Source organism: Penicillium psychrofluorescens (genome assembly GCF_964197705.1).
Source record: "Penicillium psychrofluorescens genome assembly, chromosome: 3".
Lineage (NCBI taxonomy): Eukaryota > Fungi > Ascomycota > Eurotiomycetes > Eurotiales > Aspergillaceae > Penicillium > Penicillium psychrofluorescens.
Genome location: NC_133441.1, coordinates 4,291,914 through 4,306,076, shown reverse-complemented (window position 1 = coordinate 4,306,076; position 14,163 = coordinate 4,291,914). Strand labels below are relative to the sequence as shown.

The 14,163-nt window shown below is 55.5% G+C and overlaps 6 protein-coding genes across 6 annotated transcripts; 3 read left to right on the top strand and 3 right to left on the bottom strand.

Moving 5' to 3' along the window:
- Window positions 1-1,007: 1,007 nt before the first annotated feature.
- On the top strand, window positions 1,008-2,651 carry PFLUO_LOCUS5763 (Peptidyl-prolyl isomerase cwc27; the record flags this gene model as incomplete). Its single annotated transcript, XM_073783239.1, has 1 exon — window positions 1,008-2,651. One exon carries the CDS (start codon window positions 1,008-1,010, stop codon window positions 2,649-2,651), a length of 1,644 nt encoding a protein of 547 aa, XP_073639814.1.
- Window positions 2,652-3,012: 361 nt separating this feature from the next.
- Window positions 3,013-5,344, bottom strand: PFLUO_LOCUS5762 (Heat shock transcription factor; the record flags this gene model as incomplete). The annotated part of the gene is made up of 2 exons (XM_073783238.1): window positions 3,013-4,840; window positions 4,896-5,344. The coding sequence occupies 2 exons, from the start codon at window positions 5,342-5,344 to the stop codon at window positions 3,013-3,015; spliced, it is 2,277 nt and encodes a 758-aa protein (XP_073639813.1).
- A 760-nt stretch (window positions 5,345-6,104) lies between these two features.
- PFLUO_LOCUS5761 (uncharacterized protein) lies at window positions 6,105-7,112 on the bottom strand (the record flags this gene model as incomplete). The annotated part of the gene is made up of 2 exons (XM_073783237.1): window positions 6,105-6,812; window positions 6,852-7,112. 2 exons carry the CDS (start codon window positions 7,110-7,112, stop codon window positions 6,105-6,107), a joined length of 969 nt encoding a protein of 322 aa, XP_073639812.1.
- Window positions 7,113-7,821: 709 nt separating this feature from the next.
- PFLUO_LOCUS5760 (uncharacterized protein) lies at window positions 7,822-8,445 on the top strand (the record flags this gene model as incomplete). The annotated part of the gene is made up of 2 exons (XM_073783236.1): window positions 7,822-8,131; window positions 8,189-8,445. The coding sequence occupies 2 exons, from the start codon at window positions 7,822-7,824 to the stop codon at window positions 8,443-8,445; spliced, it is 567 nt and encodes a 188-aa protein (XP_073639811.1).
- Window positions 8,446-8,845: 400 nt separating this feature from the next.
- Window positions 8,846-9,966, bottom strand: PFLUO_LOCUS5759 (uncharacterized protein; the record flags this gene model as incomplete). Its single annotated transcript, XM_073783235.1, has 2 exons — window positions 8,846-9,407; window positions 9,461-9,966. 2 exons carry the CDS (start codon window positions 9,964-9,966, stop codon window positions 8,846-8,848), a joined length of 1,068 nt encoding a protein of 355 aa, XP_073639810.1.
- Window positions 9,967-11,937: 1,971 nt separating this feature from the next.
- Window positions 11,938-13,864, top strand: PFLUO_LOCUS5758 (Peptidyl-prolyl cis-trans isomerase pin4; the record flags this gene model as incomplete). Its single annotated transcript, XM_073783234.1, has 2 exons — window positions 11,938-12,880; window positions 12,939-13,864. 2 exons carry the CDS (start codon window positions 11,938-11,940, stop codon window positions 13,862-13,864), a joined length of 1,869 nt encoding a protein of 622 aa, XP_073639809.1.
- Between the last annotated feature and the right edge of the window lie 299 nt (window positions 13,865-14,163).

The following is a 14,163-nucleotide window of genomic DNA, read 5'->3' as shown; positions in this document are numbered from 1 at the left end:
CAGCCGCACCCTCGAAAGCCGATATAACATCCAAGTGCGCGAACGCACGATCCAATCTCGGCTGCGCAAGTGGGGGGTCCGCAAGCGACACCGCACCACGACGGCCGATGAAGCTCTGCATGCGCGCATCAAGCTGCTTTTCGTGCACGATAGACTGACCGACAAGGCGATGCTCAAGTTACTGAGGCAGGAGGGGTACGATATCTCGGAGCGGACGCTGAGACGGCTCAGGTTTCGGCTGGGGCTTCATGCCCGCGCGGAACGGCAGGATCGTATACCGAAAAGCTCAGATAGTCCGGAGCAGGAGGGGGAAGAGTCCCCTCTCAAAGACCCTGGGGTCGGCGGAGTCTGCCAGGAACACTCATGTCATAGTGAACCATCCCCTCCTCTCATATTACCCAACGCGCCAACCTGAGAGATGAGCCGGGATGCTGCTCCGGCTTTGAACACTTGCAAGGGCCACACATTCTCGGGCCGGGCGGGACTCCGACTCGATGGAAGGGCTGCTCGCCAGCATGCACTGGGCATCTAGCGAAACTAGCAGGGCTGATACAGCGACACACTTCCCCGTGGACTTGCCCGGATGTGCACTCGTCACCAATTGTTACTTCGACTGGACGACCTGATCAACACCATCCGACAACCGGTTACCCTTTGCGACCTGAATCACCGGTAACCAGAAAACCGACAACTTCCGTGGACTTTTCCGGACGCGACCAGGGCTTTTTTTTCTTCTTCTTCTTGTAGCAAGCGACATTATTCCCATTGCACCTAATGTATATCTATATTCCCGTCCCGGAGACTGGCAATATCCTGGAGAAAAGCAGGTCCTTAAGACAATGTCTACCTAGTGATAGTAGTTCAGTGTGTCTGTCCCTGGCATGACGTGACCCGTCCGAACTTCATTTTCGCAACTTCCACTTTGATTTCCCTTTCTGCTCCCCTTCCACCACCACCTTCACCTCCACTAGCAATGTCGTGACGCCTGACCTCAAATCTCCTCCGCCATGTCCACACAGTACGCCACTGAGCCCAATCCCACCGCGTCCGCCACGCTGAACACCACGGTCGGCCCGATCCACATCGCCCTGTTTGCCAACCAGACACCGCTCACTTGCAAGAACTTCCTCCAACACTGCAAGGATAACTACTATGCTGGCACCATCTTCCATCGCGTCGCGCCCGACTTTGTGATCCAGGGTGGCGATCCCACAGGCACGGGGTCAGGCGGCACATCTATCTACGAGTACCCAGAGTTTGAATATGACCCGGAAGCCCGCGACCCGGACGAGCGCGTCGTGCTCCGTGATGAGCTGCACAGTCGACTGCGCTTCACTCGGCGTGGACTGGTGGGGATGGCCAAGAGCGAGGACGGATCGTACGGGAGTCAATTCTTCATCACGCTCGCCAACACAGAGCGCGAGCTCAATAACCAATGCACGCTCTTCGGGCGGCTGGAGGGCGATAGTATCTTCAATGTACTCAAGATCGCAGATGCAGATCGCGTCGAAGGCACAGAGCGTCCCATGTACCCGATCAAGGTGACCTCATGCGAGGTGGGCGAGTTGGGTCCCTTGGCTGGCAAGTTGAAGGACCGGAAGATTGTGTCTACGACTGGAGCCAAAGCCGACGAGAAGCCGAAGAAGAAGAAGAAAGCGCCCAAGGGCAAGGCGCTACTGAGCTTTGGCGGAGATGAAGGCGAGGAAGAGATGCCCATGCGGCCGGCCAAGCCGAAATTCAACACCACACTCGTCGCAGATGTCCCCGGTGGAGCAAAGGAGGCATCACCGGAGCAGCCTCGAGCAAAAAAGTCCTCCCCTCCACCACGGAAACGACCACGATCTCCTTCTCCAGAGCGCAAGCAGCGGCCACGGTCTCCCGATCCAGATGCTCAACTGCCTCTGCGTGACCCAGAATCTCCAGCGCGTTCCCCAACCCCGGGCTCTCCACCAGCGAAAGAATCCAAGTTATCACGAACGAATGCACAGATCGAATCACTTAAGGCCTCGATGCGCCGCAACGTCGACACGGGCCGTACCGACACGGGCCACAAGAAAACCGCACTCGAGGCCATGATCCCCGAGACGGCGATTCGAGGACGCAGACGCCCGCCGCCGGGGTCATCCAATGGCGCCGGCCGTGGGAGCAGCATGAATGGCTCTTTGGGGTTCAGTAGCGCAACCGAGAACGACGCACTCCGACTTTTCAACGCCTTCAAAGCCAAGCTGGACGGTGCAGATCCGGAGCATCCCACAAAACCCAGTGGACGGCCCTCAAAACATGCAGATGCGGAAGCAGACGCAGATGACGAGGAGGCCCAGCTCTGTGATCTACATTTTATCGCAAACTGCCAATCATGTCAGTCATGGGATGGCCCATCCGCCGACGCGGCAGATATATCCCGCGACGATGAGGGCTGGCTCACGCACGAGCTGCGATTTGACAAGGATAGACTCGGCAAAGATCTGAATTGGAAGCGCGATCACCCAGACGATGCGGACTCTTTGATGGTCATCGATCCGCGCGAGCGGGAAAAGGAGCTCGTCGGGGCAAGTGGCAGTGGACGTCGTCGGGGATTGCAACGGGATCGAGAACGAGAACGGAAGCGGGAACGAGTGAATGATTTGGAGTGGGATCGGGAGAAGCAGTGATGATATCCTGCGTGGATTATCTGTGAAAATAAACAGATCTAGATCGGATGAATCTATCATACTTCTCTGACCCGACAAGATGAAAAGCCATAGTTCACAATAGTAGCAAAATGGACATCTTCAAACAACATCCGCTTAGATGACTGAAAATAAGAATCATAACAGGACTCATAATAATGGTCTCGATTTGGGCTGACCCTTTACAAATCAAATCAATCCAGCCCGGCAATTTTCCCTTGCTCCAGCCCTACATAACAGGCATAAACCCCATTTGAACAACGCCTGCGGTATTCGCCATGAAGCCACCCTATCGTACTTTTTCTTTACCTCCGCTTGGGACCAAATACGCCGAAGCTCCTGCTCACGCCTTCTTGCGGCGCTTGGCACTGCCTCCATCTTCCGGAGTCTCACCCTGCGTTGTTGCCGCAGGACTGGTGGCTCCGCTGTCCGTCAACTGCTCAATGACACGGCCCGAGTCGTGGTTATTCCCCGACCTGGGAGTCTGGTTATAGCCCGTGTCGTCGAAGCCGTAGTTGTAGTTCTGGTCATGGTTGGAATCATCAAAGAGATCATCCTCGGCCGGAATGTGGTCGAAATCGAACAGGTCGTTGGTGTCGCCGTTGTCTGCGGCAGCGCCACCAGTGTCGTGTGCACCTGTATCGTCGTGGCCTGCCGTGTGGTGTCCGATGTGCTTTGAATCCGGATCTCCCAAGTCGGTAAAGTAGTCGTTATTGAAGATTTGGTCGAGGTCAAGTGGCGGCGGTGGGACGTTGCCGTCACTCGCTATCCCCGGGATCGAGCCTGTCGGACTGAGAGGTTGGAGAAGGTTGGTCAGGTTTTGGACAGAGCGGTCCTGTTCCGCTTGCATCTTGACCAGATTATCTATTTCATGGCGGGTATTGGCGAGTCGGCCCGAGTAGTTGTGTGGCATGGGAGGTGGTGTTGGCGTCATAAGAGCGTTGTTGGGAGAGCCCGAGGGGTTTGCGTCGGTAGAGTGTGTTTCATTAGCCATGAGTCGAAGCATGTCCGCGCGCTGATTTGGAGTGAGAGGGACGTTGCCGCCGGAGGTCTCGAGCGAAGAGAGCACATTGGGGAATTCGGAGAAGTTTGTTGGAACGCCGTTTCTCGCGTTGGAGTTTTGGATCACGGACATAATATCCCGTTGCGGATGACTGTCATCTTGCTGTCCATTTGGTAGGCCGGCCGAGCTGGTCTGTCGCGGGCTGTTGTCGAACACCTCTTCGACATGTCTGGGCTGCGTGGCACTGGGTTGCCGCGCATGACCGCGAGATCGAGACTCATAGGGACCAGTGGTTGGAGGCAAGAGCGTCTCATCTGCAGCAGGTGGCGCTTTCAACAGCAGGGGTTGTTTCTTCCCATGCCTTTGCCCAGAAGGACTAGTCATAGATCCCAAAGCGCTGAGGTAGTCATCCCCCACATCAACAATATTTCCTTGGTGATCCTGCGAGATTGCCCCAGCAAACGAGTTGGCCAGGTTTTGCGGTCCATCTTGACCCTGCAAGCTGCGATTGTACACTGTTGCCAGGAATGTCAGGATGGCATTGATGGAGTTCTCATGGCGCGTATGCTGCTCCTGGAAATTAGCCGCTTGTGCGTAGAGCTGCTCGTGCTCTTTCCGCAACCGGGTGATGGTGGTGGATATAATTTGCTGTTGCTGGCGGATCGCCTGCAATTCGCGATAAACGCCGGTCAGTTGATCCTTGGGCAAGGCACTGTCGGTCACCAAGGACAATTGCCCTGGTCCCCGCGCACGGTCATCGCGGGCTGTGCGTATGCCATCGTCTCCGTAGTCGTCCGCTTCATTCTCATAAACTTCCTCCGTTTTGACACGCGTTCCACCTTTGCTGCCCTTGCTCCCTTGGCTCGTCGCATTTTTCGGCTTCTGGATCAGCCACAGCAAGTTTGCTTTGCCTCGCTTGAAGTACGGGTTTGCATATTCGCTGGGGCTTTTGTTTTTTCGTTCGCTGGCGCGCATAGAGTTGTCGGAAAGTCCTACCTTCTTGTGAAATCCGTACATGTTGAGTTGTCGCACGAACGATGCGTAGTTGTTGTGCTTGAAGAGCTCTGGGATCAACGTCCGGGCAAACTCGTCTTCATCGAGCACGATAAAAGAGTTGCCATCATCGGACCACCGAATCAAATCAGTATTCTCTGATTTGTCCAAAAAGCTAGAGGCGCGCTGTCAGCTCCAGGTCAAACCCGAAATGCAAGGTAAGATCTTACCTGCTCAATTTCTGTACGAATGGTGGAATCTGCTTCCTTTTTTCCTGGGCCTCTCGCTTCGCGACCTCAGCCCGCTGGCTGAGTTCATCCAGAGACTCTTCCCACGCTCCCGATTCTCCGTCGCCCGCGTTTTCAGCATGGTCGACGTATGTAGGAGCCTGCTCATATCCACGGTTTCGACTGACTAGTTGATTTGACGGCTGTCGACGGGCAAGCTGATTCGAGATTGCCGCCGACCCTGTCGGTACAGCTGTGGGATATGTTCCAGTGTTGTAGGATGGATCAGGGAAGGAAGTGGCATTGGTCGCGTTCGACGGGTCCTGGCCCCATTGCAGGAACTGATCATTCGACAGCTGAGAGGGGGGGTTCGTGGACGAGAAATTCGAGGCCGCACCCATCTGAGGATGAATAGCGGGGGTGGTGCCTGGAGCAGGCCTTTTGCGCGCCATGCCGTGCGAGCTCATCGAAAGGGGTCAGTTATGGGTGAAGGACGGGTTTATCGCGAGACCAGAGTCGAGTTTGGTGTATATCCTTTTTCCAATCACTGTTTCCGGGGGGGGAATAAAGCGATCACGATATCTAATTCAAGCAAGTAGCCGCAGATAAGAGGCGAAACTTCTGGATGCGAGAGGGACGGTCGTCAAGTCGGTTTAAACTTTGAGTCATGTGAAGGTTGGGGCTTTCTACACGAACCCAAAAAAAAAGCGGACGGAAGTGAGGGGGGAGCAAAGGTATCGAAATATCGCAAAACAATGCGCAAACACGGCGATCGAGGGTAGGCGATCGAATTCGAAAGCACAGAGACGATAGTCTGTGTCTGATAACGGTCGCAACGAGCAGGCGATCAATTGTCCAACATCCAGACCGACCGGGCGGGCGCCAGTAGAAAGCGTCCACTGGGCCGAGGGCCGTCGATGGGATCCAGACGAGATCAACTGCGGAGCAGGCGAAGTGTGTAGTCGCGCAGGAAACGACCAGCAACGACAGGAAAGGCGGCGACGAGTGGCGAGTGGAAAGGGCGTCAAAAGGAAGTGATGCGAATTCTCCAGAGGATGAGATCAGTCAAGTGCGGATGCGGGCGCTGATTGGTGAGAGCGCTGAGTCAGCATGGTAGGTACTGGTACTTTTAGATACATAGTGGATATAGTACAGAATCAGATACCGCTACTCCCAAGACTATATCGAAAAAACAGGGCAACATTTTCATTTCTATGCCAAAGACTCCCCGACCAGATTCTGAAACTTTGCTAGGATATTCTGCCAAGCATCAGGCTGCTGCTGCGCGAACACCTCCACTTTCTTTGGTGCGGCAAGGTCCTCCACCATCCGGGATTCGTTCTTCGTGCCATTCAAGACAGTGACATGCCCTAGACCCATAGCCAGACTGTACAGAGCAGCGGCCGGGGTGATTTCAACCAGAGAAGCAAGCTGCTGTACAGGTGCAGACCGAAACAGGGCAGGGTTTGCGGTCAAGGTCCAGAAACTCTGGTAGATGATCTGGTGCTGGCGACTAAAGGCACGTAGAGGGACATCAAACTGCGTATCTCCGTAAAACCGGTTCTGTACCACTGCCGGCTTTACTGTAACTTGGCCTGATGTGCACAGTTCTTGAAGCACGGGCAGAGTACAATTAGAAATGCCCAAGTTGCGGATGCGATGGGGAACATAAGTCTCAAAGGCCGACCAGGCCTCCAGGGTCTGGGCGACAGTCGAGAGGGGAGAATGAAGAACTAGAGTGTCGATGTATGAGTCCTCTACGCTCTTTGGGTCGGCCGTTGGGCGCAAATTGTGCAGCGAGGACTTGATCGAGGCATGAACTTGCTCCGTCACTGAGGCAGAGGCATCGTAGGGCATATTGCTCGGGTCCTGCGCCGCCACGGGGCTGAATTTGGTTTGCACCTGGACAGCAGGTTTCAGCTGCTAACGGTCTGGAGATGCTAGAGATAGCATACTTACGTAGAGATCTTCGCGGCGCACCACCCCCTCGCCAATGGCTCTGCGGATCCCATCGCCAACGAGGTGCTCCTGATAATGTCGAGGCTGAGCCGCTGTGTCCACTGCCCGGAAGCCGGCGTTGACCGCGGTGTAGACTAGATCAGCACTCTGGTCCTTTTTCCAGGCTGTGCCATAGATGAACACCGGGATGATGGTGGGGGCTTTGGCCTGGACCGGACGCAGGCAGTACTTTTCCCAAGATAGAGCTCCAATCCGAGCCATGGCTACTGATGCCTAGTTGTAGTATGCGCGGCTGTTTTATGTTGTGGGTATAGTTGCCCAGAGAGAGTGGCAGTGACGTCGTGTACAGAATGGATCCGCTCCCGCGGGGGATGTCAACTTCATCCTTACTAAGGGGTCAACATTCCAGAACGTCAGCGCTTACAACCTTTTATCAAATTTGATGCTATTTTGCGGGCAGGGCCAAGCTTGTGGAGTCCAAATGAGAGGCAGAGACAGTCCGGAGAAACTAAAATACAAGCGAGTCGGCACTAGGACAAGAATGCGGAAGCCTGTAGTTCGAGCCACAACTGAAGAAACATGACAGTGGGGATATCAGTAGGCGCGACACAGCCACTATCTGGACGGAAGTATCTCTACACTATCCCTCTTGGCAGATTCCGCGAAGATCCAGGCAACTCCTTTTGGACTTCGAACATTGGTGTTTGTGGAGATGACAGTGCCCGCTGCCAAGAAGGGTCTCTTTGGTCTGGGGCTGAGCTTCCGACTCCTTTTCCTCAGTGCGATGGAGATGTCCGACCAGGGATCAGAAAGAATGGAGATTGTCGGCAATATCCTCGGACCTGGGAAGATCCAAGACAATTATAGAAACAGGACCTCGACGTATAGATATGCTGCCATCTCCAGCCTGAAAATGGACATCAACAACAACAATTCTATTCATTCAAAACTCACGATACTTTGATTCGACATGCATGCCAAACAACTTCTCGCTCTCGGTAGTCTGTTGCTCGCCAGCAATGTGGCCATCGCTGCAAAGCTGGAGCACGACGACGTCCCGAACCATTGCTGGGCGGCATGTGGTCCTGTCGTGAGCATCTCCGAAAGCTGCGACCACCGGCACGATAATGATGACTCGGCTGAGCTCCAGTGTATCTGCAACTGGGGACCTGCGAGTACTCAGATCCCGCTCTGCGCAGCTTGTATCACTCAGTATGGCCACGATGATGATCATGATCATGACCATGACAACGATGATGATGTTAACGATGAGGACAACGGTACATTATATCTCAGCGATCAGGATGTTGTGGAGTTTTAACTGACATGAACCATAGAGGCTCTTGATCTCGTCAACTCATGCTCCTTGAGCACCACAACTTACAACGCCGCTGCGGCCACCACCCTGGGCTCCAGCTCGGCTGCCGCTGCCACTGCCACTGCCACCGGCTCAAATGGCAGTGGCCAGGACTCTGCGGGATCTTCTACCACTGGCTCCACTCCGACTACGACGAATGCTGCGGCAGGTCTTTCTGTCCCCGGAGTCGCTTCCCTGGCAGCTGTCATGGGAATGATGCCTCTGGCCTTGCTCTGATATGTTTGAAGCGCCTTTTCTGACCCATACCATTGGCCATGAGGTGAACGAGGGCGGAACATTGCGAGAATTCTTAGCTTGATGTAACGACTTCCCTTAAATCTGGTTTAGTCTTTTGAGACTGGTCTGCCTCTGTACATACATTCTTCAGTGAATGGCCTGAATTGCTTCCATCAATACGTCCTTGCAGCTTGACGGTATGGAGACATTCTATTTGTATTGTGGATCTTTGAGGAAGTATTTTGCTTTTCAATGTTCTAAGAGTTACGCGCTAGCTCCCCTTCTGCAAAAAGATCATCTAGCGTAGGTATTCCATATACTTCATGCTCGCAAACAGTCGGGTCTGGGCAACTACACCAAAGTCAGTATGCATCTCACTGTTTGATCGTCAAAGGGTGACTTACTGCACGGGATCCTGCCCGAAAATGATATGCCACAGGTACTCGAAAATGCGTCCGCTAGTTTCGTCGTCGAGATGGGTCTGCATAAGCCAGTTATGGTACCCTAGATAGTCGGTATACGGGCGCGCGAGAACCCGTTCTCGCGTGACCGCAAACTGCGAACAGCAGGGGACAGCGATGACTTCCGGAACAGTCGTGTTCATCATGGTCTCCCAGGCGTCCGCAAAAGCAATCTCCGTCCAACGTTCGTCATGCTGCGCTCGGAACGGCTGCACTTCGTCCGGGCATCCAGGCCCCCAGTTGCAGCGCAGATTGACATATCCGGACTTCCGGACGTGGTCGATCTGCAGGCGCCGCATGTTCAACACGTTGTCTTGCGTCCCCTCAAACTCGATATGCCACGCATTATCGCGGTGCGCATGCAAGAAGACGATGACCGACGGGAGGGCGTGGTAGTGGTCCAGGATATATTGCAGATAGACGTTGCTTTCCTTGCCTTTATTCTTCTTGACCCTCAACGGGGCCTCCGGATTGTTGACCTCATAGATTGCATTCTGCCAACTACTGCGGGTCAGTATTTGCCTTGCGGGGGTGCTGCAAGGAAATCAACGTACTCGGACAGTTCCTCCGTGACCCAGTCTGTGTTCTCCTCCCGCGTCTTTCCAACGACAATGACCTGATCCAGCTTTGCAATCGGTGCATTCTGCGATAAACGGGTTGGCGCGGCCAACTTATCCTCCGGAGCTGCCGGGTCCTCCGAAGGCGTTTGTTCCTCGGGGAGCGTTGGTCGCTCTGATGATGCTGGCTCGGCTGGTGGCGCTGGTTCCTCGGCCGGTGCTTCCGCCGCCGCCGTTGAGGGAGTCGGTTCCCCCGCAGATGGAGTGGATGTCGCTTCCCACTCGGTGTAATCCATGTAGTTCTGAACGGCAGCGGTCGGCGTCATGGAGGAGACCGGCACGAAATAGAGGTCGCCATCTTTCAGCTCATATCTCCCCTCGGCTGTGGCGGCACTGTCGACGGACTGCGGCCACTGCGATCGGATGTAATCCAGGTGGTTTTTCAGCAGCAGCACGGTGCCAATCAGGGCGATGGCGACACCTGCGCGCACCGTGTTCCTCATGGCCTCGAGTCGCAGATAGTCATAAGTCGGACCCCAATGCGTGTGGGTGCCATGGAGCCTTTTTAAATAGCCGCACGCTTTTCGCCCCCCCTAAACAGTCATCGCCGTTTTAGAAGTTGAATGACTAACGCCTTTGGGAAAAAGTGGCCCAGCGCGCGTCCAATCCTCGTCGCCGGTCCCGAGGGCGGTTCCATGGTCAGCCCGGATTCTTATAATTGTATCTTGTCGCGATACACACCCATCGTCACCGCCTGGATGACCGCGGGACGCTCTGCCGTAAAGACTATGACGCATTGACAGCGTTCGGAGATGGACCCCAGGGTTGTGAATACTACAAATAGAATCCCGGGATTTGGTTGGGTTCAGACGGGGGCCAGGGGCTATGCCGAGCCCCCACCGACTTCATGGCTCACGATGATGACTTGCAACCCATCCGGTGCAGTCTCCGGGGATCCCTTCCAGACGGCCTCCGAACTGGCTCCGTGGATCATCATGGTGAGTTCTCTCCACTCGCTATCGACCAGGCTGTGACGTTGCCTCAGGGGAACAGCGCGGATCGTGGAGACCGACCCGAGAGCAAAACTTCCAATTTCGCGCAAGTGGGACTGACGGTGGCCCGTCCCGCTGGGCCGTCCATGATTTTTCTTTCTTGTCGATTCTTGGGGAGCCAGTTGGCGTGTCACATAGATCACCTGCACGAGGTTCAACGTCGATGAATCGACCGATCAACTGTCAGAAGGACTCGTGCCCATCCCACGAGCGGATGGAGGGTGGAAGGACTATTTATCAATAGTCACCCTTACATCGTGAATTACTGCCCCCGGGAGTGAATAAGAGAAAATGGTCCACCCGCCCCATTCCTTGACTAGCGACGAGTCTAACGACGCGGCGTGGAAGCACGTCGGCCGCGTGGAAGCTTGACCGGCGATTCGATCGCCGCGAAGCCCCCGGCCGGGACCCGAGGACGCTCAAATCGGAGGCGATCGTCAGGGCCTGCAGTAGAACAGAATAGGGGATGAGCGGGAGTAGTGAACACCCGTAGGATGGAGATGGATGCCGTTAGCTCCTTGGTCGAATCAACCCGACTTGTGTTCGAGTGAGCAGCAACTCCATGTCCACCGGCTGCCTGAGGCCGGCCCCTTCCCACTCTCGGTCCTTTTGCTCTCATGCTCGTCCTCTTTACCCCTGTCTCCTTTTCTAGAGTCCTCTTCTTCTCATTTTGTCTCTGTCGCTTTTTTTTTTTAAATTTAAAAAACCCCCCAGTCCCTCCTTTCCATTTCCAAACAACAGGCGTTGCACACTGGCCCTCCTTGCTCCTCCATTCCGTTCTTGGCGGTTGTGTGGACCTCCCGGTTTTAGCCCGGCACTTCGCGAGAGGCCTTGCGTGGCTTTCCAATATTCTTCTTCTTCTCCCTCATCATTCTTCCCCCCTCCCCTCCCCTCTCCCTCCCGTTCTCCGTGGCCCTTCCTCTCATCGGTGGTTTTGGATCTCCAAATCTACCCCGGGGCTCGAATCCCAGTCTTGACTTTTCCTCCCGAACGAAAGACGGAACCCCCCCCTCCCCCTCTTGTCATCTTTTAAACACCCCCCTTTCTTGATGACCCGGGCACGACTTCTTGCTTCCTGCATCCGTGAGCGCTTGACTTAAAGATCTTTTCTGTGTGTTGTCTGGTCGGTTATTTGGTTCCTGCACCTCGCAGAAACTCGATCGGCTCTGTTGGTTTGGTTTTGGGCTGCTGTTTTTTTTTGTACCCGCATTCGACCTTTCCGCACAACCCCGTTCTTGCCGTCCTTCACCTCTCATCCACCCTCCCACACCACTCCCGAACCCTGGTGCGGTCGCTCTCATGATCGAGTAGCCCCGTGCAAGCCACCGGGAATTTCTGAGAATCTGGTTTGTTGCGCGGCGTGGATTTGCAGTGCCCACATTCCTCAGGCCCAAGCCTCCTAGGAATTCTCGTTCCTCCACCATGAGTTATCAACAACCGGACATGTATCACGACAATCCTTCCGCGCGTTCCCCTGGCTCCCAGCGGCATCAACAACCTCTCCATCGTCAGCCTTCCCGCCAGTTCGACGCGTACGGCCCCATGCCCGTCAACCTTTACGAGGACCAAATGGCCCGCTACGACACCGCCCGGATGGAGCGCTTGAACCCTTCGCTGCAGAACAACTCGTACGGCTACGACATTTCGGGATCGCAGACGTGGAATCCGAACGGGTTTGCCAATGCACAGACCCTGGGTGGCATCCGGTCGTCTTCGGCCAGCCTGAAGCCTTCGGCCCGAGGACGGACTGGTCTGCCGACTGTAAGTGACTTGTGCCTGTGGAACGACCGCGAGGAGAAACAGCTGACAGATGTGGGAAAGACTTGGCTCGACCAGCAGCCCGGCATGTCTCCGGCCTTCTCCAACCTCGGCCCTGGACCGATTCAAAGCAGCGCCATGCGCCCGGAACCATCCGCGTCGTCAGAGGGTGATGACGAACTGATCCCGACCGCGATTGTCATCAAGAACATTCCCTTTGCTGTCAAGAAGGAACAGCTGGTGCAGTTAATGACGGAGCTGAATCTCCCCCTGCCCTACGCGTTCAACTACCATTTCGACAATGGCGTGTTCCGCGGTCTGGCCTTCGCCAACTTCACCTCGGCGGAGGAGACCGCGACGGTAATTGAGATGCTGAATCATTTTGAGTTGCAGGGCCGGAAACTGCGAGTGGAGTACAAGAAGATGCTGCCCCTCCAGGAACGGGAACGGATCGAGCGTGAGAAGCGAGAGCGCCGCGGTCAGCTCGAGGAGCAGCACCGCCCGATGCCCTCATCCCAGCTCCAGACGCAGAGTTCCATGTCCTCGCTTACGTCGCACATCCCCGCGACCTCACCATCACCCGTGTCGCAACGCGGACAGAAACTTGGTATGTTTGGTGTATGTCCCTCGCTCCTTTCGTCTGACCGCTGACAATTACACAACAGATGTGGATTTGAATGACAGCGCCACTCTTTCCTACTATTCCCAGCTCCTTTTATTCAAGGAAGACACCAGTCGGGACTCCGTGCTCTTCCCGCCCAACCTTTCACCCGTCCAGCGGCGCACGGTGCACACCCTCGCCCACAACATGGGTTTGGCCCATGCCTCGCGCGGTAGCGGCGAACAGCGCCAAGTTCAGGTTTTCAAAGTCGCTCCTGGCACCAATGTGAGTCCGCCCTTGTCATCCATCCCGCCAGCCCAGTCGGCCGACGGCGGTCGCCGCGGACTGAACCGGGCGGCCACGATCGACTTCAGCGAGGCTCGTAATGAGGGAGCACATGGCTCCTTCAACACCCTCCGCGGCCAGAACTCCGGCTTCCTTGGTGTCATGGACTCGCCTGGTAACTTTGCCAACACGCAGAACCTGCGAGCTGCCAAGTCCTTCGCGGATCTGCGTTCCTACACTCCCTCGCCCGTCCCCTCCTCCGCCAGCTTCCCCGCTGCCCTGCAATCCAACGGAGCGCGCCTACAATACGAGGGCGCCCCCAGCGGCACCTCCAACACCCCGACCCTTACCTCCGCACCGTCGGGCTCTTCTCTGGGCATGCAGCGCGATGACAACCTGTTGGTCAACAGCCTGGGCGGTCTTTCCCTGGGGACTGGGATCGGTGGGCCGAACTCCAGCCCCCGGCGACTGAGGGGAATGTTCTCTTGGGAGCAGGAGAACCAGGCTACCAACGCCGGCGCCATCGGCAGCAACCGCGGCATGGGTATGGGATACGACAGTGCGCAGCAAGAGCGCATGCCCATTCGCCAACCCCGGGGACCGACTCCCGACAAAGGCACTGGTTTTCGCCGCCAGAACGGCCACCAATCCCGTGGCAGCGATGAACTTCGGGCCAGCTCCGGAGTAGAGATCATTGTGGAGTAGATATGATATGACGAAAGGAGAGACATGAGGAGAAAGATTTGACGATGGCGACCCTTTTTCTTGCCAGCATCCGACTGATTTGCCCGCGAGACGAATACGACATGTATCACGAGGCCCTGTTCTGCGAATTACCTCCTTACGATTCGATGAGGGATGACGAGATGACACGACCAAAGAAGACCCAACAACAACAAAAAAAAAGACCGGGACATTCTTTGTTTTCGCTGATCCAACCAAATTTAGACGATATTTTGGGGCAGCCCAAGCAGAGCCGCGGTTTGGATGAACGCTTCTTGTTT